Genomic DNA, 23,624 nt, shown 5'->3' with positions numbered 1-23,624 from the left:
CCTGTTTGCTCTCGGCTGGCACAGAGCACTCGTGGCACCTGCCACAGAGAGCATCAACCTGTTTGCTCTCTGTTCACTTACGGAAATACAGGCCCCTAATCAGGTTCACAAATCTCACAATAAGCCCCATTTCATAAAAACCTGACATCGTCATGCTTAACTCCACAATGCCTCCTTGTTTAGTACACCATTTATTCCTTAGAAGGTCAGAATACTCCTATATCACCAGGAAGTGTATAACTATATATCAAGCTGTCAAGACTTACCTCTGAAGAGACTGTAGTCTTCGTTCCTCTCTCTTTCTAGCTAGCCGTTCTTCTTCTTCATCTGGTCTACTAGAAAAATAAGCAGGGAAGGAAAGCATAAGAGGAGGAAAAAGCAAGTCTCACTGCTAGGCAATCACCGTTTAGTCATTTGACTTATTTTCAAAAAGGATTTATAGCCTGACCTGAGATACTTCTTCATAGCCATGTAACGTTTCATTGCTGAATAAGCATAATTGACAAGTTTGTAGAATTACCCTTTCACATTTTATAATGCCCAAATGCTTCACTCACTGTGGTAATGTGCCCTTCAGACTCCACAGGGCAATTTAAAACCTCTTAGGAACAGGTTGCAGACTGTTCCAGAAGCAGAACGAATACTTGCCATTTTCCCCATGTGCCACACCCCATTTTAGAGTAAGTGTAAAGTTAAGTCCATTGTTGCCCCCTGGAAGACTGATGGTTCATAAGCCTTTGATGCCAGAACAATTTACCTTTCCAACAACCACCACTATCCAATCCCAGGCTTCCCCCAGGAAAGCAGTCTGCATGAACTGTCTTGACAGCTGCCTTCCCTGCTCTGGAATAAGCAAGGATTTACCTGAGTGCATCAGCTGTGCGACTCTGGGAAATGCTGAGCCTACACAGTGCATCTGAGCTGTGCATGTGCAGATATGCTCTACTGAATGCAGGCACTTAAGCTTTGTGACCTGCCTTGGAGAAAGCTCAGCTTCACTTAACCATTAGATAGACCATATAAGAATTGTAGAACTCTGAAGCAAATGCCTACCAATATTTATTTGTTTGGGTTTTTTCTGACAGAATTAATGACAATTATTCAGGATTAGTGAACAGGCACCTGCCATGCTTTCCCAGGTGCTAATCATTTTTCAAAACTGAATGCACTATCTGAAGATGTTTGATACGAATTATTTACAATACACCTGCTAATAGAGACATGAACGGTTGTAGTAGCACGCATCTGCAGCAACCAACGTACAAGTTAAGCAAGAGTGACATCCAGTGGTTAATTACAGCATGTCAAATGTTTTAACATAAAAATCAGACACCAGAACTGGAAATCTGAACTCAATTTTTCCATCTGCTTAATCAGTCCATACATCTCTTGAACATCTTAGTAATTTAAATACAACCCAGTAATTTAGTATCCATGTAATGTTTTCACATACAAATTTTCTAGTTCCTCCTTTTTTGTTTCCACATAACAAATTAGAAAAATCTTGAGGGAGTTTAGCAGCACAAAACAGATGCAACAGGTCAACCTTTACTGGAAAACAAGGTTAGATCCTTTTGTAAAACTAATCAATTCCCCACATTAGCATGCCCAGGAAGACCAGAAGCTCCCATTCTTGGGTACCCTTCTGTAAAACTACTTTACTGGAGACTCCAGCATCTTATGCAATAGTCTCACTTCACATTGGTGTTGCAAAATATAAAACCATCAAACAAATAAAATGCTGGTATAGAATTCAGAAAATAGATTTCTTCCCTATAATTTAAAAAAAAGCATTAAATATCTTCTGATTTCTAGACACTTTGAAGGAATTGATTTTTTTCTTCAAAATTCAGGAAGTCTGAAATTATTCAAATAAAAGAAGTGGTTGTTAAACTGACAAAGTTCAAGAGAGTCTATTTAATATAGTTTCATGAATAGTTGTATCTCAAGTACATGGAACCAGACTCAAAGTCCAAACACAGGATAAAAACAATGAACTGAAACAATGCACCAATGGTGCTAGGATTCCTGGGGTAGGCAGCCAGCTATGTTACTGATGTGGGGATTAATGGACCTAAGTATTCTCTGTGTTCAAGGAAAAGATAAGCGCTAGCTTCTTAAACATTGAAACCCCACAGCTTAAAAACTCCCAGAAGGAATACTGACACTTCTGCAAAACAAGGTTACACTTGAGATCTGAGACAATACATTTAAGTAGTCAGTAAAACAGACCTAATACTACATTTCTACAAATTTTCCTTCTTCCAATTCATTAAAAAAAAGTTTTTGTGGAAAAGGAATCCCTAAAACTGAGGAAGCAGAGAGCAAAAGAATTCCTGCTGAGAATCACTGGGTTTAAAGCCAGTAATATATCAGGCTTCACTGTAATAATACATACTGAATCTTCCTGAAATAAGCTGGACCCCACTCTGACAAGACCTTTAAATCCTCTAAGTGTCAGAAGATTAAGCTTGACACTTTTGGAGTCCTGGCATAAGATGACTCTCAACTAACCCTCTATTTTTAGAATTAGATGTTACAGTACTGATTGACGACTTGGCTACTAAAACTGAAGTCTAGCACAAATCTTTCTCTTCACAGGAATCAAGCTTTATTTGTTGGCATGTCAGCCACAGGGGCCTACATGGTTCTTCTGCAGAGGACATTGGCAGATCTTACATAAAATTTAAAACAGTTCTACACATCTTCAGGGCTTATCAGCACAGGGCTAAAGAGTTATCAATTTTTGTACTAGGACAGATTTGGTAGACCAATCTACCAGCAGAACAGGTGCATGCATCTTCCTCAGGGAAAAGAGAAGGGAATGACATGTTATTTACAATTATTTTCTCCTTTCTTTAAAGGCATAGATGTACCATATTTCTCTGGCTTGAAGGTCAGCACTAAACACTGTACAGCTGCTTAAGTTCTTTAAAAAAACCAACCCTCAAACAAGAGCAATGAATTACAGGTACTTGCAATAGTATAGAAGTTATTTCAAATCAAGAAATAAGGTCCACATTTTGTTCATGTGAGAAGTACTGAAGGAAAAAAGGAACAGAGCTAACAAACTACACTGCCCAGAAACCTGAGCTCTAAAACTTCAGTGATAGGAGGAAGCATATTGTGCTGTCCCAATAAACAAGGCCTTCCAGGTGTTTCATTAGGGAATAAGCACTTACCACTTCATACGGCAGCACTATTTTAGCTACCCATCAACTGTTTCCCTTCCTTTGAAGGGTATTAGCCAATTAGAGAAGTAAGCCACTAAAAAAAAAAATTTACAAGCACTCCAAGATCTAAAGAACATTTAATTTTTGCAGTATTATTTTAAGTAAGTCATTCTTGGTATCTTCGAGCAAAAAAGTATCACCTTACACTCAAAATATTTTGTTGAATTGGCTTGTTGAAGACAGCTAATCACTTAGCTAATGACTGTCTGCTTACACATTCTAAAGCAAATTCTGAAGCATGGATACCAAGTGCTGTAGGACATTGTTGCTCAGTTACTTGTTACCCACCTGGTCCCTTTTTGCTGTACCATGAGCTTGCCTTGATAGAAATTATTCTGTCATCACAAGAAGCAAGTATTTATTTGGCATTGAAATATTTCATGTCCAACCTTAATAAGGAAGTATAAAATGTAAACTAATAGCTTAACACATCTGTGATCCCACCACTAATAACATCACTTCAGTGTCATTTCAGCATCATTTCTAGAGCCATACTGCCTGACACTAAACACCTCTTTCTGTTCTCTCTCAAACAAATATAGCAAAGTGACGAAAATTGCTTCCAAATGAAAAGATCCTTAGTGTATTGGAGAGTAAAAATTGTAGGTAGGTATGGAAGACCAGCACCCGAAGTTAGTAAAGAAAACAAATATATGTATTTACCTCCTGGAACGCCTTCTGCAGTAACAGCAGTAACAGCAACAGACTGCTATGGACACCAGAATGAGTCCAGCTACTACAGCTATGGCAATAATTAAAGCCTCAAAGTTTACTGAAAAATATGAATATATTAAACTTGTTAGATTCCAGCATTAACATTTGTCTTTCTGATAATTTTTCCCCTCCTTCCCAAGTATTTTTTCATCTCTCTACGCAAAAAAAAATAAATCAAACACACAATTCTGTGCAACTACCCCAGTTAAAACTCAGCATATCGCATTAGAATTTTGCTACTATGCATAATCTACACTGAACAGACATTAAGTAAAATTGCTCTTTACACATACCAAACTCTTACAAGTCATCCTGTAATACTTTATATGATATATCTACTGGCATGATTCCACAGTTCTGTCCTCCCAATCATGACCTTAGCCAATGTACAGCATGAACAAAAAAAAGTGATGCAGCAGCAGTGTACACACATTACATGCAGCAGCTGGAGAACAAGCAAGATGAAGATAACAGTGTCAGAGGATTTGAAGGAGCCAATATAAAACTCTCCATAAAACTTCCTGAGTCATCTTCTATGTCCAAAGAGTGATTAACAAATGGGGGGGAGTGTGGGGGGGGTGTGTGTGTATTATTTTAACAGCATACACTGTAACAACTGTAGCTAGTCTTAACCAGGATAGGACTGCATTCATAAGAAAGAATCAGAAATCTGATGTCCTAGAAAAGAGTGAGGCCCAGGAAGAAAGCAAACAGGGATGATATAAGCAAAGCTACAGACATAACTTTGACGAGTTATTTAAAGGACCTAACAAAGGACAAAATCAAATCATTCAGGGAAGTTGTAACACAGACAATCTAAACACCTCTTCCCACCCCACACTATTTTAAAGCATGATGGGGGGAAGGAGCAGGGAAGCTGTCTCTTCTCCCTTCTCCCACATAAATCCCTCTGAACTCTGCAAGATTCAGCAGCTTCATGCTGCTGTAGTAATACAGAGTAGCTGCACATGCACTTTTTACTGCTTCAGGGTACTAGTGATAAGACAGTCAAATTTAGCAAGCAAATTTCAGAGGGTCTGTCCTCTCTGATTACATGCACAAGCCAAAGAGTCTGTTACTTGTCTACATATCTCACCAACTCATGCCTAGTCAAGGCATATCCTTCACAGATCTTGCCAAAGATTAGACCACAGCAAATATTTTTGCTTCTGTGTTATAATTTACTGGGTACAGTTTTTAATACAGATTAATACATAGTTTCTAGTTACAATACACAAGTAAACTCTGAACTTGTGAATTCTGAAAGTAACACGTTTCACCACACCACATTTCTCATTGTTACTTTCCTACAAGCTACAAGCAATTAAATATACTTCATTCAGTGAAGTAAAAACAAAAATGGTTTTAATCTCAATTTAATTTTTAAAAGTATACTATTTAATTGCAGAAAAAAAATTATTTTGAACCCATTAACAAAGTGCAGAAAAAGACTGACAGTTTTCAGTCTGCATTCCTGTCTCCACTATCTATTTCATTTGCTTATTATTCATGAAAAACAATACAATTAAGCTACTTTGTATTATGTTGCTTCTATACCATTCTTTTCTTCACTGCTGGTTAATAATTTGTCAACATGTCTTTTTCCATATAAAATTGTAACTGGAAGCCAGTCGTTTGTTTTTGACTTTGAGAGCTGCAATATTCACCTTCATTTTCGCAAGACTGAGCCAACACTCTTCATTTTATTTGCAAAAAGAAAAAACACCACCACCATGCTCACAAGGTAATTAATTTTCCTGCTGTGTCTGAAGGGGACAGTCTCAATAAGACTATATAACCCCATGGCACGCTGCTGTAATTTGTAAAAAGTCTGTTAAGGAAATACATGTCTGGGTTTGGGGGTTTTTGTTGTTTTGGGGTTGGGTTTTTTCTTCTTTTCCCATTTTTACTTTTTTGCTGAGAATGTGCTCCATTACAAAGTTTTCATTCTGTGTTGAAGCTACATTCAATCTAGAAACACAAATAGCACCCAAGTTAGAAGCCATTTCTATAGCAGGAGTAAACTGTCAAGAACACCCTTAGTATCAGTAGATACCAGTAATCACTGCTTTGCAAAAGGACATGCTTTTCTGTACTGGGAGTGGCCGAGAGCATTAACTTTTAGCAGCTGGTATGGTGCCATGTTTCAGCTTTCTGGCTAAAACAGTGCTGCTAACACACCAACATTTTGGCTGTTGCTGAACAGGCTTGAAGAACATCAAGATTTTGCCTTTTTCCCACCTCCACTCTGTTCCCCCCAGGGAGTAGGGGTGGAGATAGGCAAGAGATAGGCAAGAGGTTAGGAGGGGACACTGCCAGAACAGCTTACCCATACTGGCCACAGGGTGTTCCACACCATGTAATGCTGTGATCAGCAATAAAACCTGAGGTAAAGGAAAAAGAAATGGAGGGGGTAACCAGCTTCCAGGGTGACTATTGTTTGGGTACTGGCTGGGCATCAGTCTGCCTGTGGGAAGTAGTAAGCAAATTTCCTTTGCTTTTTTTTTTTTTCCTCTCCCCCATTTTCCTCCACCTATTAAACTGTCTTTATCTCAATCCATGAGTTTTCTTGCTTTTGTTCTATTTTCTTCCCCCATCCCACTGGGGCCAGGGGATGGAGGGAGGGAGCAGCTGTGTGGGTACTTAGCTATTGGCAAGAGTCAACCCAACACACTGCTAGACAAAAGTTTGCTAAACATTTCATAGTAACAGCATTTACTAGAATATTGAAAGCTCAATTTCCTTAAAAGTGTGCCTTATCAGTGAAATGATAGTTTTTGTAGCTCTAAAAATTCCCAAAGTCTAAGCATAAATGCTTTCTCTCACAAAACAAACTACAGAGCCCTTCTGCTAAGAACAAAGAACATAAAGTTCTCCTGTACTGTCCAAATCTACTCCCTGTTTGCAGGGATTCTATAAAGTGGTAGCATTCAGAAACCTGCACACTCCATTTTAATGGTGATCTTCTGCCTCTGCTACTCTAATTTACACTACTGCATAATGTCACTGCTTTAAGTGTGGTAACTTTCTTCTAATTTACAGTTAACATAGTCCCTGATAGTTCACTCCCACTTGTTTTTGCCCTTTGGCCTCCTGGTGCTCATGAACAAATACACAGAAAGCAGTAAGCCTTTGCTTTGCTGGACTGAAGCTGTAGTCTTAGTTCATAAGGCAAGCTTCCCAATGTCCTATTTGTTCTCTGTTACAGTCTAGTCTGAATTTAGATCTGTATACACAGTATTGCAAAAATAGCTCCAAAGATTTCACCCCAACGGCACCACATACACTGTACTGTATTTTGTAACACAACATGCAAAGCAAAAGGAAATTAAGAACAATTAAAATACGCAGCACTACAATCTACAGCGGCACTCTGCAGCTTCCTTTTTAACCTTAACTGCATTGCCTTTAGCACCCACAGACCACATAGTTTTTTTGGTTGTTTAAGCAAAAACAGTTTTCAGGAATTTTGGGGTGGCTCCATGTCGTGGTTTAACCCCAGCCAGCAACTAAGCACCATGCACCGCTCACTCACTCCCCCCCCACCCAGTGGGATGGGGGAGAAAATTGGGAAAAGAAGCAAAACCCGTGGGTTGAGATAAGAACGGTTTAATAGAACAGAAAAGAAGAAACTAATAATGGTAACGATAATACTAATAAAATGAAAACAGCAATAACGAAAGCATTGGAATGTACAAACAATGCGCAGGGCAATTGCTCACCACCCGCCGACCAACACCCAGCCAGTCTCTGAGCGACGATTCCCTGCCCCCACTCCCAGTTCCTAAACTAGATGGGACGTCCCATGGTATGGAATACACCGTTGGCCAGTTTGGGTCAGGTGCCCTCACTGCGTCCTGTGCCAACTTCTTGTGCCCCTCCAGCTTTCTCTCTGGCTGGGCATCAGAAGCTGAAAAATCCTTGACTTTAGACTAAACACTACTTAGCAACAATTAAAAACATCAGTGTTATCAACATTCTTCACATACTGAACTCAAAACATAGCACTGTACCAGCTACTAGGAAGACAGTTAACTCTATCCCAGCTGAAACTACAACACTCCATTCCCATGGTATTGGTTCACTGCTGCCACTGGAATATACTATAAAAATTGTGGATCCAGGCATATCATCCAACATTTTAAGAAATTTTAAAAAAAAGGTAAGAATGGTCACCTTTTGTCAACAGGGAATGACCTTATTTCTTTGTACCTCAGAAGTATGGTTTAAGAAACAGGTGAATCCTGACTGCATACATAAAATACTCAGCACATTCCAACATCACTGGTTCCCAGTCTAGACTTTACCATCAACAGAACTTCCCTACATATCAAGTGTTTTAAAGCCATTGGATCAGCATAACTATACTGGCTGTTCACAAAGAACCCTTAACAATGACTTTAAGCCCAGAAGATTAGAGATCATGGCTCCAAATCATAACCACTGCCTCCTCCCCCCACCTCTCCAAATACATTATCAGGAAACAGCTCCAGTAAGCTGTAGTCTTACTTTAATCACTCATAAATAGTTCTCTACAGCAAAAGTAAAGTTAGTACCTACTCCAGCAAACTCCCCATCGAGCATTTGACAAGGAACATAATGAAGATGGAAGAATGCTTCTTACAGGGTAATCAATACAAGTGTTGTTGGTGTAACACCAAAGGCACTGTGCAAAAGAAAAAACAAACAAACAAATTATTGATCTTCAAAAACAGTTTACGATTTATTGCTCCTCTCCACAGACAGAATCCTCAAGCCAGTAAAATACCGTATGGATATATGGAAAGTGTTTTGTAGTATAAAACCTACAGAAGTCCCGGTACAATTCCTAAGCCTAAACTGAATTGTGAATAAGTACATTTTGTACTTATAGATAATAAATATTTACATTACCCTGAAAAATTTGGGAACATATTGAGGTACTATGTATACTTGAGGATAAAATGGCTTTGTGTTTAGAATTACTGAAATTAACAAGTAATACAAAACCAGAAAGCCAACTGTTCAGAATTTTAAAAACACCTGGTATCTTTAAGGAATACAAATACACTTATAATCTTACTTCACCACTATATTTTACTATCAACAGAAAGAAAACATAAAAGAACTCTTACAATTCTTCAGGTTTTGCTGCAAGGTAAAAAAGATACAGCCTTATCCAATCTGTGTTGCAAAGTACACTGGGTACCTTAATTGTGCACACTTACATATCTGGATATTTTTAAAATTTAAAATTTCTTACATGTATTATAGCTACAATACGAGCACAACATTTCTGCTTTTTATGCCACCACTAAGCATCAAGCTTAAGTTTTGTTTTTCAACTGTTAAAATAAATACTCATTCAAAATTCCTTTACCACACAACTCAACCAGTGAAGTTTTGGATGACAGTAAAAGGAATCCTTGACAGAACAGGCTTTTTTTAGGATTCATTATACAAAGAGCTCATCCAGGTACCATGCTTTATCTAACAGTACTATCAAGAACATCTCTGTCATACATCCTCAATTGCACAAACTCTGTTATCTTGCTCTAAAGGGTTAGAAAACGTTAAATACAAAGGAAACCGTTCGCAATAGATTCTGCTCTCTTGAAAAATAGTGAGGACAAGAAAAATGTATTCATATTTTGTAGTTGGTAGGCTGTACAAGTCAAACATACCCATAAAGACACATCAACAAAAATAATTACGAATGTATAATAAACTTTGCAAAAAAACCTGCCCTCCTAAGTTTTAATTTTAATCAAGGATGTTAGATGAGAACATGCTTATTTTTGTTGGATTAATTACTTAAGAATTAACAGTTCAAAAATAATGAATAATAGAGGGCAGATTAAGAGTCATTGCTGAGCTTTGTTTGAATGTAACATTGACTCTGTTTTGAGTGGGAGGCTGGACTAGAGGACTCATGAGGTCTCTTCTAACCTGAATGACTCTATACTGTTGGTCACAACTAGGAGCACAGAATGGCCAGCTATATCACTCTGATGGAGACCACTGCATGCAACTTAAAAACATGTAGCCCAAAAGGCAATACCTGATACAGCTAGTGACTGGTGCAGAGGCTAAACTAAGAGAAAAATATTTCAATTGACTCATTCCCAATGCTAAAACTTGAGCTAACCGTCAAAATCAAGTCAGAAAAAAGCCTAAACAACTGAGGGTGAAACATTTCCTTAATTTTGATCCTCAAGTACACAACCTAAAAGTAAAGACAGAAAAGATTTTATTTTATTTAGGGGTAAATCATATATCCTTTGGAGAGTATGCTAGGAACCACATTCACCCTCTGATAGATATCACTGACTTTATTTTAGTAGAGTCTCACATGGATAATTAAGTGCAACATCATTACTTCAGTACACACTCATTTTAAGAACATATTCTTAGTATTAGAAGAGATAAGATAGTTACTATAAACACAAAATGAATGCTTCTTCCTCTATAATCAAATAGATGTATGCAAAGTACTATTATCTCCACCTTTCCTTCAAAAAAAATTGGCTATATTTATTGATCATATAATTTCCTACAACTGTTGTTAGTTGTTTGGTTTTTTTTAAGGCCTAGCTTGCCTAACATCCATTTTCCACAAGAATTTAGATTCCATACATTTGTTATTAGGACAAAAATGAGAATGACAAAAATAAATAGCTGAGGGGAAAAGCGTATTGGTAGACTACTCAGAAGTTAAAAATGAGACTTTGGAAAATTCTCCAGAATGCTGAGGCTCTACACATGCACACAGATTTTAAAATGCAGTCCTATCTTTAACTAGTGCTTGCATTACATATTTTGTCTTACACACTGTCATATGGAGTTAGAAACATGAAAACAAAACTCTCAAGATGTTAATTCATAGATATTTACACATTATCTGTTAACAGATAAATTTCTCCAAATTTAATACACCTGGTAATCTACTAGTCATAGCAGTAGATATTCTATGAAGTAAATAAATTGAGTTTCAAGATTGAACAGCTCTAATCAAAACCCTTATGTGTATTTTTTAACGTACCACTTGTAAGGAATAAGATTAAATGCAACAGCATATCTGTAAAATTACCACTCAGAACTTACTGATAAAAAACACAAGAAAATAGGTATTCATCAACTCTAAAGATCAACCCAAAAGATGTACCCAATTATAATTATGATAAAATCTGAGCATTTGGAATTATAATTCTATTTAACTGCATTAAATTACTACATTTTAGGGTTTGTTTGGAATTGTTTATCTATTCACCAAATGTTTAATCTTCATTTTTATGTGCTGCTTTCTATATTATCACCAATATGAAAACCTGAGGTTTTTTTTCTACTGAAGCAATTTCAGCAATACCTTGCTTTTGTATTGCTCACACAAATGCTAATGGCTTTGTTCTGTAGCCTTTCTTTTTTTTTTTTAATGTATGTGCGAATTGTCTGCATCAAGTCTAAACTGCTTTCTTCAAGGTTAACACTGATGCTATTGAAGCAGTTGCCCTGAATCATCCATCATTCTGGCACCAAAACAGGCCTGGACGCTGTCATTGGTTTGACAGATTTTGAAAATAATGTATCTATAACTCTGTTAGTGTCTTCAGTACACAAGCACAGCTAAAGGATTTATTCCTCTCACAAGGTGAACACATAGCTTTCTGGTGAATAAAAGTTGTATTCATGTATCTAGAGCAGCAGCAGAGCTTACTTGAAGTGACAGTCACACCAGTGGTAGTGCTGAACATTAAAGATTAAGTGACCTATATTTTCCATTTCCTACTTCATACTTTTGAAGATGAAGAGCTCTTTACACAATGCCATGCTTATGACAACAAATACACAGGTCTGACAACACACAATAACCACATCAATATCAGGCAATTAATATTTTTCCATTAAAAAAGCCAAAAGATGCAAAAAACCAAGCATAAAACAGGTAAGTTTAGCTCTTTCTCAATTTCCCCTACTGAAAAGGTAACTTATGTCACTTAAAGACTCCTGAAATATCTATTTTCTGTGACATCTGAAGTTAGAATTCAAGACAAACTCTCACTTTAAATCAAGCAGTTTCTTCTACTCTTCAGGCACAGACACCTTTTGCATACTTATCACGACTCTTACTGCGGAGCTAAACAGTTTTGAGCAAAGGACAGAGAAACAAATTCTACTGTGGTTCTTTTGTTGCCTTATTGCAATCTCACTGGAAATCTAAACACTTTGCTGCCAGAATGGAGATCTAGCCTGGCAGTCTTAAGCAGTTACAGTCTGATGTAGTCAGAGGAGAGGCCAACATATCTGAACATCTACAAAGCATCGATCCAGTCTGCCTCAGTTAAATGCTTGGGGCATCTCCAGAGAAAGGCATTTCTAGTTTATTTACATTAATTTCCCAGTTCTATCCAGCATACAAGAAATGCAAGCCATTTTACCCAGGCAAGATTCAGTTTATCTAGCCCTTGTATAAGACGCAAACTTAACTGCTTGCTGCTGTGCTTGTTTTGCAATATCAACTCTCTCAGCTGTACTATGAAAGCACTGAGCACACGCTGAGACTGGAAGCCTGCATTCTCCTCTGTCCATCTTCTCCAGACAAAGCAGAGAAATACCCTGAGTGACCAAATCACAGAGCAACCCTGGCAAAGTGAAAGCACACTGGCATTGAGTATGACAGAGGGGAAGCAGCACATCAGTTGACTTGACCATTTAAATAAAACAGAGGCTTCCTCTTATTAAGGGTTGTTTGACTAGATTCACAATTAAAAAAAAAACCCACCAAACAGCCAAACCAACCACAACAATCTGACTTTATATTAAATGAAAAAAAACAAAAACAACCAAACAAAAAACCACACACCACCAAATTCTCAGTCAAAAAGGATGTTAAAAATCTTACCGAAACATTTTTTAGACATTCTTCACAGGACCTCTGGGAAAACTCTGAACATGCTAGAAAAAAAACCAACACAAAACAGACAGATGATGTATTTATTTTTACTCATTAGTGTCAAGCATTTAATACAATATTTAGCCTTTTCTTTTTTCTACTTCTAGATAAAGCAATGATTTTGATTGAAGCAATGAAAGCTCATTATTCCCATTTCAGGAGAACTGCAGCAAACATACAAAACAGTTAAGCTTGACCTCCGACAGGAAAATTATTTAAGCTTACCTGTAACTTCAATTTGCCTTCTCTAAGGACAACATAGGAGATATAACCCAAGAGCCTCCCTGTGTCTCTGCTGAAGTTCTAAGACAGTTACACTTCAATTTAGAGAACATACCAAGTTTTCCATCTTTGGAAGCCTAGCAAAAGGCTGACCCCTGCCTAAGGTTGGTCCCCTTTCCATAGATATTAACCTTTTTCTGGGGAAAAGAAGTTTTTGAAAAATAAAGCTCTCCAAATAACATGATTTTAAATTACAATAAGAAAATATTTTCAAACATAGAACACAAAGTCATTTTGTAAGATGACAACAAGCAGTCTGAAAAAAGTTTGAAAGTCCAAGTGATGCAGAAGGAAGTTAATTCATATTTTCTTTGGACTTCAAAAACATCTTCTATGCTAAAAAAAGGAAAGTATTTACTGGTGTTCACATTCCCAGAAGATTCCAGCCAAAGGCTATGACTTTTTTTAGAAGTACTGCATGCTTATCATAAGACCGGTCTTTTTGATCCATAACATAGGCATAATTTGTCACTCACAGGACCACATACATGCCATAGTCTTGACCTAGATGAACTACTTGACAGATGAGGGGGAGTTTCCTCTCCTGGTCCGAACCTGGATTTTCTTCCAGTAATTGAAATTCCTATGGCAGTTTTTAATACTATTTAATGAAACTAACTTCTGATTATTTCCACATATATCATATAAATATGAGGGTAAAAATATCTCCAAATCAGGAATCCAATTTTACTTTTAATGAATAACAGCATGTTAGTCACAAGCACTTACCCATCTGAGCTAAATTCTTGGCATGTTTTGGGATAACTACATATTTCAATGTTTTCTTTTCATAATTTAACATTATACCTTTCTGGTCCTAATTCTTAACACTAAATGCACTTTATGCAACAGTATATTTAGCTTTAATAAATCTGTTTAGAAAAAACACCTACTAGTTTATCTGGTACCAATTAACTGAGAAACAGCCTAAGCATTAAGGCCCATATACCAATTCATGGAAAAAAACCTGAAAAGATGACTCGGAAATAGTTCCCAGTTTAAACTAAAAAATTTTCAAATGCACTTATTCCACACAGAGTACCACCATGCTTATTATAAAAATACTTCATTACATTTTCAATTTAAGATTTAACACACCTAAACAAACCAGCTTTCTGAACATGAATTAGCAAGGTACTGTCAGAAGTGTGCAAGTACACGAAGGACTTCTAAAAACATGATTTAGGTTACATTTTCAGTAACTGAATCATCTACAGCAAAATGAAGAAATGTAATATTCTTGAGATTCTTATCAAAGGAAGTAATCTTATAAGCTTTTCATGCTGTTTATCTTCTTTAACTGCCTTTCTACTGACATAATGTAGCTCAAACCTATATAGGCATATATAACCAAAAGACTGGGGCTTAAATTATTAAAAAAGTTTGACTTCTATTATGTGTTTATTCTAAAGAAAAGCATAGAAGAGTCTTAATGAAAAATACTTCAAATATATCATCACAACATACATCTCAAATCAAAACATCTTTATGTACTGCTGTTACAAAATGTAACATTACCAGGAGTTAAAAAAAAAATTCCATTCTGCTTTATGTATTTCTCTGCATCACATAACTTAGACATACAAATTTCCCACCAGTTACAGTGTTCTCCACAAGAGCAGAGGATAAAACAAAACACCTCTCAAACTGAAAAAGAAGAAAAACCCAACAAACCACCTCTCCAATATGCCTTGCTAAAACATTACATATACCAGCACATTAAACAAAAACAACTTTGATTTTTTTTATTCAGATAGATATCTAAGTTGACAGTCTCCCTCTAATATTTCAAGGGACTACTGTATTATCTTTATCAGGGGACCAAAAAAAAAAAAAAAAAAAAAAAAGAGTAAGCCATAGCACCACTACCAACAATAATTCACACTGTATCTTAAACATTATTTATCTAGCATAACCATTCCTCCTATATTGGCATATAACATCAGCATTAATCACCTAACATGTAATAAAATGAGAAATCACTTTTACATATCAAGCCTGGTTTACCAGGCAGTGGAAGCATTACTTTGATAAGTGGTGTCATTTTTGCCAAAATAGTTTGGGGTAACACCTTGTACAGCGTGAACTGTAACTATACAAAGATTATATTCTCACAAGGTAGTAAAAAGCTATCACTGTTCATGTGCTGGTTTTTTTACAACTACAATTCTGCCCACGCATACAGGAATTGTACTATGTTATACACAAATTATCTGTATGACCTTACTTTCAAGGAGACATACTCATGGACAAATGCACAGATACAGAACAAAGGCTGTTCCTCCACAAAACACAGGTAAAACAGAATAGTGCTGACAATAAAACTCTGTTTTGTTTAAAAACAGCTTTCCCCCCTCCCCTTTCCAATAGGTATTTGTGCACGAAGGTAGCATATGCGGATTTATTTACTTTTTTATTTTTTTAAGGAAGACAGGGTTCTACACCAGCATACATTAGGGACTGAGGGCTGCCATACAGCCTTAAGATCAGTGACTTTTGGGGCCGGGGGAGGGCAGGGCAGGCACCTCTTACTATTCCACTGAAAAAATCAGTGCGACTGCTCAGTCAGAAACCATTCAACACCTACACTTATTCATAGCTAGTTTATTTTAATGTGTTCTCTGCCCCTATTCTCAGGACAACGCTGCTCTTCAACTTAAACAGTTGTTCCCTCCTACTGGCATAAGAGTATTCTCCCCAAGTACTCTTATTCCCCTTCAACCTTCCTCCTGCTCCAGCAAGTAAAGCCCTACTCTTCTAGGTACTTTCTCAAACAGGGAACAATACAACCTTTGTAGCCCTGCTTCGTACCAGTCCAACTCTGTGGAACACAGGTGCTGAACTTGTGGAATATTTAACAGGATGACATACAAGGTCCTGCAATCTGGCAGAACTATAATAAAACTGCCTTCTCACTCTTCATGAGCCCATCACTTCAGTATCTGATACATGCATCTGACAGTCAACAAGTCTACCTCCCTACTTTTTTTCCCCCCAACTAATTTGATTTAAAACTATAATACTTGTCATATGACACAACAATCCACCTTTTATTTTTCACTTTCATCTTATTTCTAATATTTACTCCCTAAAGGTCACCCACACCTTTCTGTATAATATCATGACCCTTCTCCATATCAACAACCAACTTTGCATCATGAGCAAATTCCTAAACTGACATAACAGTAACGATATGTGAAAAGGTTCTTCCTAGGGAATCCATAAGCAACTCCACTACCAACTCAGCCCAGTTTTTGGCTCCAACCAAACCCTTTGGTTTCACTTATGCTTCTTGAACTGCTAGAAAGACACTGATTAACTTGCAGTTATTAGCAGGTCTCCCTTTTGTTCTTTTCTCCGAGAAACACCAACAGCTCCCTTTCCCTTCTGCCTCAAGTTAGTTGTCTCACAAAGCTGGATACTTGCTTTTCGAGTATAAACCCTTCCATAAAAGAAACAAAACACCTCAAAATGGACTCTAGAAACATGTGTGAACGCCCACGTGAGATACCCTAATTTAACGCAAACTAACCCGACGTGTACCCCTCTGGTCACACCCGCTAACGGCAACCAAATTTGAGGACGAGCTTCACCAACTGCTTTCCAAAAGCAGTTAGGAGATGAACGATTCCAACAGAACAAACAGGACGGCAAGAGCATCTCCGCCGGCTCCTCCTTCCAAGCCAAATTCCTCACCATCAGCCAGGACAGAGAAAACATAGGCGACCACCGTCTCCTTGCAGCAAAGCTCCGGACAACCCCACGGCCCCGCAGGCCGGCCAGCAGTACAAACCCTGGCGCCATCGCCCCCTCCTTTGGTGGGGAGCCTGGAGCCAGCCTCTCGGGAGCGGGCCGCCGCTCCCGTCCCGCTCCCCTCCCGTCCCGGCGGCGGCGAGGGAGGGCAGCCGAGGCGGAAGCCGGACGGGCGGCCGCCCTCCCGCCACACGGAACCAGCCCGCGCCGAGGCAGGGGACGCGGACCCAGGCGAAGCCCCGAGCTCCGCCAACTCCCCAAAAGGCGCTCCCGGGCGGCGCTCGGCGCCCGCGGGCCTCGGGGCGAGCGGGGGCCTCTGCCCGTCCCTCCCGCCGTGCCCCCCGCAGCCCTGCCCAGGGCCGAGCGCGGCCCTCCGCAAACGTCCCGGAAAGGCCGCGCAGCCCGCACCCACGGGCGAGCCCCTGACGCGGGGAAGAAGGGAACGGCTACGCGCGGCCCCGCGGCTCCCCCCCGCCCCTCCTTACCCTGCGCCGGTGCTGGCGGAGCCGTGGCGGCGAGGTGCGCCCACCCCGTCCCGGCGCGGCCCCACACCAGCGCCAAGCCCTGCAGCCACAGCGGCCACAGCCGCAGCGCCGCCATCACGAACCGGCTCCGCGCAGGCGCCGACGGCTCCCGGCGGGGGGGCGGGAGGCGGGCGGCGGGCCTAGCAGCGGGCCGGCTGCCCAGGAGAGGGCTTTATGGGACGGGGTCTCGCCCCCGCCGGCGCCCGGGGCGGGTGTTTCACTTTCCGTGAGCTGCCGGTGCGTGTGGCCTGACGCTGGCCGTGCCTGCCGTGCCAGCGTCCCTCTGGCGCACCTGTGTGAGCGGCCGCGCTGAGCCCCTCGCGGTCACCCGTGGGCTCAGTTCTGTGATATACCGAGCCTTTTTTCCCCTCCCTGAAGGCTTGTTGTTCTTTTGATTTGACCCGCTTTTTTCCTACCTTTGCTGTGTGGGCTCTTCCCGTCGCTGCCAGGGCAGGGAGGTGGCAAGGATCCCTGGCCCAGTCTCCTGCTTCCTGGTGTCTTTTGTTTTTTAAAGTGAGGATGGCCAGTGGGCGGCCAGAGCCAACAAAGGTATCCCCAAGCCAGGGGTGGCCAGAGAAGGGAATAAAGATATGGAGACAAATGCGAAAATTTGCCATGACCTTCCCATTTCAAAAGACTAATGAGCTGTTGGTTTCCCACAGTGACCCCCACCTCTCGGGGCCTTACAGAAGCGTGTAGCGCCCTTTGAAGTGCCCAGGGGTGTACAGAACACCCAGACAGGGCTGCCAAGATGTGACACTGGAATGAAAGAAACAGACCCCAAACTCACTGAGGCGGGTAAGGGTAAGGACTTACAGGAAACTTTGGGCATCTCAACAGCCCTAGACAACTGTGCTTAGGCACCGAATCAAGACCTTAATGGCCAGTGAAGTAAGATATCTTGCCATGCTTTGACAGTCAGCTTTGCTTTAATTAAATGATCCTATAGTTGAACTTTGTCAGTTTCTATGTGATTGTGTTCGGGAATGGGAAGTTTGATATTGGGCAATCAATAGCCAAAGTGCTGGTGTAGGTTTTTTTTAGTGCTGAATGACTCTGCGTCAAGTAGGGAGTGAGCACTCCCTCCAAGTACGGCACTGTTTCAGTCAGCAGTGACTCCAGGTGCTTGTGACCTTCCTTCTCAAACACGGCAGCTTTCAGACCACTTTTATTAGTCTTGTGTAATCATACCACTGTTATCATTGAGAGTATTGCAATTGGTTTGTGGGCATAGGGAGAGTAGATCTCAGCTGTTTGAGATGCTTTTGCAAATGCACTTGAGTCTTAAGGAGGAATAAGATGAATGTTCTTCACAGTCCTTGACCTTGCCATCCCGTCTAACTTTAGACACCTGATTCACCTTGCTGCAGAAATTAATATCCCTAAAATCCCACACAGTAAGAGATGAGTAGCTCCAGGAAGCAGTTCAGAGGGAATTAGGATAACTGCTAGTAATTCTGGTGACTTAGGCCACTGCGTAAAAATAAAGGGAACAAACCTGAGTCTTGTTGCTTGGTTCTAAGGCTGTTGGCCTTCAAAGCTGGCAGAGTGCTATACTGTACCAGGATGGCTTTGTGGGAGATTTGGCAGTTTAGAAGGGGCTGATTGGAAGGTGCCCTTACCTTAAATTCAGTTTCAACCTATGCATTAAGAAGTTATTTACATTTCATTCTGCCTACATCATCTTTGGATTTTTGCCAACAGCACTAGAGTCCCTGCCCCTCAGTCTTCAGGGAGTGTTAGAAAAATAGAGCCAAAGTGTGGGTATATGGGCTATACGGAAACAAAGATGTTTTTACCTGAGCTCAATGTAGAACAATGCTGACTCATGACTTCAGCCTTCTTCAGCTGACTGAATCATAGAATCATAGAATGATGTGGGTTGGAAGAGACCTACAAATGTAATCTAGCCCATCCCCCTGCAATGAGCAGGGACATCTGAAGACTAGATTTTGCTATGTGTTTGAGTCTATAAATCTTTATGCTCTGAAACACTTCTTTTTTTCTTGTTTCCGTATTCTTGAGTCACTTGGAGCATGCTCTTGGAATAGTAGAGACACACAGATGAGTGACAAAGACTACCAAAGATAAGGAACTGTTTACATAGATAGTAATATTTCAATAGACTGTAGCTAAGGAGGCATACGACAGAGATGTATAAAGTCATGAGTGGCACAGAAAAAGTGAACACAGAATGACTGCCTTTTCTAATACAAGACCTAGAGGGCATTGAACACAATTATCAAGTAGAAGATTGAAAACAAAAGTACTTATAAGAAAATAAAGAGGTTGAAGTATAGCTAAGTTGTGAAACTCTGTCTGTGTCTATTAAGGACTCTAAAAGTTTAGATTAGTCCAAAAAGATTGGATTTTTTTCCCATTAATATGTCTGTTAACAGTTATTAAGTACCAATATATCACCTCTGGTTCAGAAAGTCCCTGACCCACACTGCCAGAAGCTGTGTGCAATTCCAAGGAAGATGCATTATACAATTGCTTTATTCTGACATTCTTCCTTAGGCATCTGTTGTTGACTGCCTTTTTAGGTGAGATGCTGGGCTAGAAGTGCCCTTGAAATGACTTTATATAGCTGTTCTCATTAATTTCCTGAAAAACTTATATTATATTCCACATGATTTTGATTAAATGTACTGAATTATGTTTGAGGCAGAGGGGAAGTCCTCTAGCTAATATTTTATATCTCAGATTTGGATGGGTTTATGTATTCAGTGAAGAATGACTTCGCATAAACCAGCTCTAAATTCCAAGCCAGAGCTTGTGATTTTTCCTTGAGTTGCTTCTAGCATCGTTATTCTACAGAAAGTATCTTTTACCTGGAGGAAAGAGTTACAGGAGAGGGGGGGGGGGAAAAGAATTTGCTGAGAGGTCTTCAGAAGTATGGTTACATCCATCTTCTCTGATCTAGCTTTGTTATTCCCTTGGGGGACAAAAACATTAATATAATTTATGAACAGCTATAGTAATTCTCTCACAATAGCTATACCTACAGAATCACTTTTTTTTCTTGATTAGGTGACCACTCCCTCAGCAGACATAAATTCCCAGGAAATGGAGTGTAGAAGACTTGAAAAAATGATCTACCAAGAAACTGGGTTTGGAACAAGTGGTATGTGTTAAGATTACAAACAAAAAGAAAATATCAGAACTTAAACAGATTTTGCTTTTTTCTATCATAATTCTATATTCATTTCAAATGATAACAAGGATTTTTCTGCCAGCTCTGTAGATTCTGCCTGGGCTTTTGAACAGCGTTTTTACTCATGCATTTTCATCAGCAGCTCTGGCCCCTTTTCCTCATCTCTGCTCCAGCTCCTTCCTTGTGATAGAACAGCTGAATGAGCCATTCACTGCATAGCTGAACAAAGAACAGATTGGTCTGACAGAGACTTGTCTTCTTCTTTTAGCTGGTTTATTTTTCATTATTACCAGTGCCAACAATCTCAAAGGTGACATATGAGTTACAAAGTCTGTGTGTGTTCAGTTGATTCCCTTAATGACAGTATTGCTTCATCACTGTGAATGAGTTTACCCAGCTTGCCTGATTACAATATGCATAAATAATTCAGCTGATAAGTCATGTAAGTGATTAGAATGTCACTTTCTTCTTTGCTGTGTTAGGCTTATGGACATAGGCCCTGGTAAAAGGCATTTTACTCCAGCTATACATTGTTCAGAAAGGTCGTTTTAGTCTGTGGCTGGCTGAAGCATGAAAGTATCTTCAGGTTGCAATTTGATGTGCACTTAGATCAGTGTTCCCACAAAAAGTAGTCTGTGCTTCTCTCTCCCTGAACGCTGGTTCTCGTATTCAACAAACACTGTGGTGTATGAACAAAAACATTTCTGCAGTACTATAATGAACTGGTGCAGCTGAAAGTTTGTTTTTCAGCTAGATCAGTGATACCCTATCCGGGTCACTGAGCGGGGGACCAAATTCTTGTGCTGGCACAGCTAAGGAGGAATTGTGAGGACACAACTAATATCCCAGGGAAGAAAGAGGACCTTTTTTTTCCCCTCTCAGTTGCAGGACCAGCTTAAATGTGTGTTGGCTTCATATTAAGGCTTTGTGAGGCTACATGTGAGGTCTAGTACTCTGTTAAAGTGGGGTAGTAACTGTCATTTAATACCTACAGGGAGCAGATCTGCTGAATAAGAACATGCACCTTCCTATCATCATCCTTAAGAGTGTATTCAGATTTTAATAAAATGGCTCTTACAACTATAATCTTAAAATTCAGTTAATAATACCATTTTATAGAGGAAAAGGTGCAGCCACAAGTTCAGGCTATTTCTCAAGGTCAAATAAAGAAAATTAAATCTTTCAGGTCAATATCCACCTTCTATCTTATAATAACCACCCTTCCATAAATAATCTTCACTGAAACAGATCTCCTAGAGATCCTAATAATTAGAAGTGGTAAGTATCATAAACGGATCAGCTCCAGTCCTGCAAATACACAGATAGAGGATATTTGCAGGGATTAGAACAATGCAGTATAGAGGGGAAGTGATATACTTTATTCAAGGTTTTGCAATTTTGCTATAAATACAATGGCCCAATTTTATTTTTCAGGCAAACCCTGAGATTAAACCAGAGATTAAATTGGCTGTTAAATGGTCTTAATAAATTCAGACATGATCAGCTGAATACTACTGGGACAGTTAAAGTAAGTCAGTCTTCTCAATTGATGTGAGCCCTTGCTGTCATGGAAATAAGATTTGCACCCACGGTGATTTTTGGCTTGCAAAAAGGGAGCCTAAGAGAATATAAAGGACCAGTTCAATATCTCTGCTAAGGATGGTAGTAAGTAGCAGCTGATTTTCTTTGGTTTTCACTGTACAATACTCAGGTGACCATGCACTTAATATTTAGGGAGTAAACGTACTGTTCAAAGAGTATCTACATAATTACTCAATTACCTTGTGGCTATACTGAGAGATAAAAATGCTAGTCTCATCAAAGAAAGGCATACAGTGAGAATTTTTGCCTTCTGACTTGCACAGCTCATGTTACATGTGAGGTTTTTTTTCTAAAAGGAATAGTTGCAAATATAACTGCTATGTGCACTGTTCTGCAGAATGGTTAATAGTACTGAATCGCAGTCAAATTGAATTATTTTCTATTGTTAGATTTATTGTAATACTACTGTGACTAAAATGACAAGACACGTGCTTCAAAAATTCTATTTTGGTAGGATGTGGCAATGCATAAACAGCTGTTAACATTTAGTCCTCTCTAATATTTCAAACAAGGGAGAGCAGTGAATTTTCTAATATAGCATGTACTGAACTGATCAATTCTAGCAGAGTTAACTAATTTATTTTGAAAACCATTGAACTTATCTAGACAAAGACTAATTGTTAAATGCAGCATTTCTTGGATGGAAGGGCTGATTTGTTTTTTGGCTGAGCACTGGTGCACAAAAAAGGATTGATTGGGACCTTGGCATAGGGTATTGTTCAAATCTCCCAAACAGGCCGGTTGGTTGCACTCTGGGTAGCGACAGGAGTCACTGGATCAGATGAGACTTCCCTAACCACTTCTCTGCTCAGTTCTCGCATCCCAACTGGCCCCTGATTCTGTGCGACTACTTCAGCGTATGCATTATCCAATGCTATACATTATTTTAAAGTAAAACATCTTACTGTATTATGTACAAAAAGACTGTTCTGTGTGACCATTTCTGCATCTACAGGAAGAGTTTCAACGGACTGTTCACAAGCATCTTATCTGTGTGCTATCTGGTCAGTTCTGCAGCAGGAGCCACCAGGAGTCTCTGGAAGGGCCAGATTCTCCACCCAGGATGTTAAATGACACATTTCGGTGTAGAAGTTTGTCCTGGCACAGCAGGAGCTGCCTGGGAGGAATCCTCAGGACTGTCTGAAATCTCCACCTGAAGATCTCCTGCAAGAGTCAGTCAGATCCTTTGTTCTGGAGGTGGTGAGGAGCTGGGTCTGTCACCTTGTCTTTGCTCACTTGAGTGTCTTTTCTGTGCAGGGACTAGCTGAGGAGTTCCTGGACCACTCAGGGAGTTAATGAGTTTAGCGCACTGAGTGTGCACTGTGGTGGGTTGACCCTGGCTGGATGCCAGGTGCCCACCAAAGCCGTTCTATCACTCCCCCTCCTCAGCTGGACAGGGGAGAGAAAATATAACAAAAGCTCATGGGTTG

The 23,624-nt window shown here is 39.7% G+C and overlaps 1 protein-coding gene across 3 annotated transcripts in view; it reads right to left on the bottom strand.

Annotated features, from left to right (window-relative positions):
- Positions 1-17,528, bottom strand: part of PTTG1IP2 (PTTG1IP family member 2) — a 32,301-nt gene extending 14,773 nt beyond the window's left edge. Inside the window, exons 1-5 of one of the 3 annotated variants that reach the window (XM_075048944.1) lie at positions 17,397-17,528; positions 12,826-12,878; positions 8,508-8,613; positions 3,897-4,005; positions 267-335 (exon numbers count right to left, since the gene is read on the bottom strand). In XM_075048944.1, coding sequence (XP_074905045.1) covers positions 267-335; positions 3,897-4,005; positions 8,508-8,613; positions 12,826-12,878; positions 17,397-17,511 — 452 coding nt within the window. In that variant the 5' untranslated portion in view covers positions 17,512-17,528. Of the gene's footprint in view, positions 1-266; positions 336-3,896; positions 4,006-8,503; positions 8,614-12,825; positions 12,879-17,396 lie in introns of all 3 variants that reach the window. The other 2 variants (XM_075048952.1, XM_075048961.1) reach the window with 2 other exon arrangements.
- Between the last annotated feature and the right edge of the window lie 6,096 nt (positions 17,529-23,624).

Source organism: Buteo buteo, chromosome 2 (genome assembly GCF_964188355.1).
Source record: "Buteo buteo chromosome 2, bButBut1.hap1.1, whole genome shotgun sequence".
NCBI lineage: Eukaryota > Metazoa > Chordata > Aves > Accipitriformes > Accipitridae > Buteo > Buteo buteo.
Note: the sequence above shows the minus strand (reverse complement) of the source record. Positions and strands in the feature narration are given on the sequence as shown.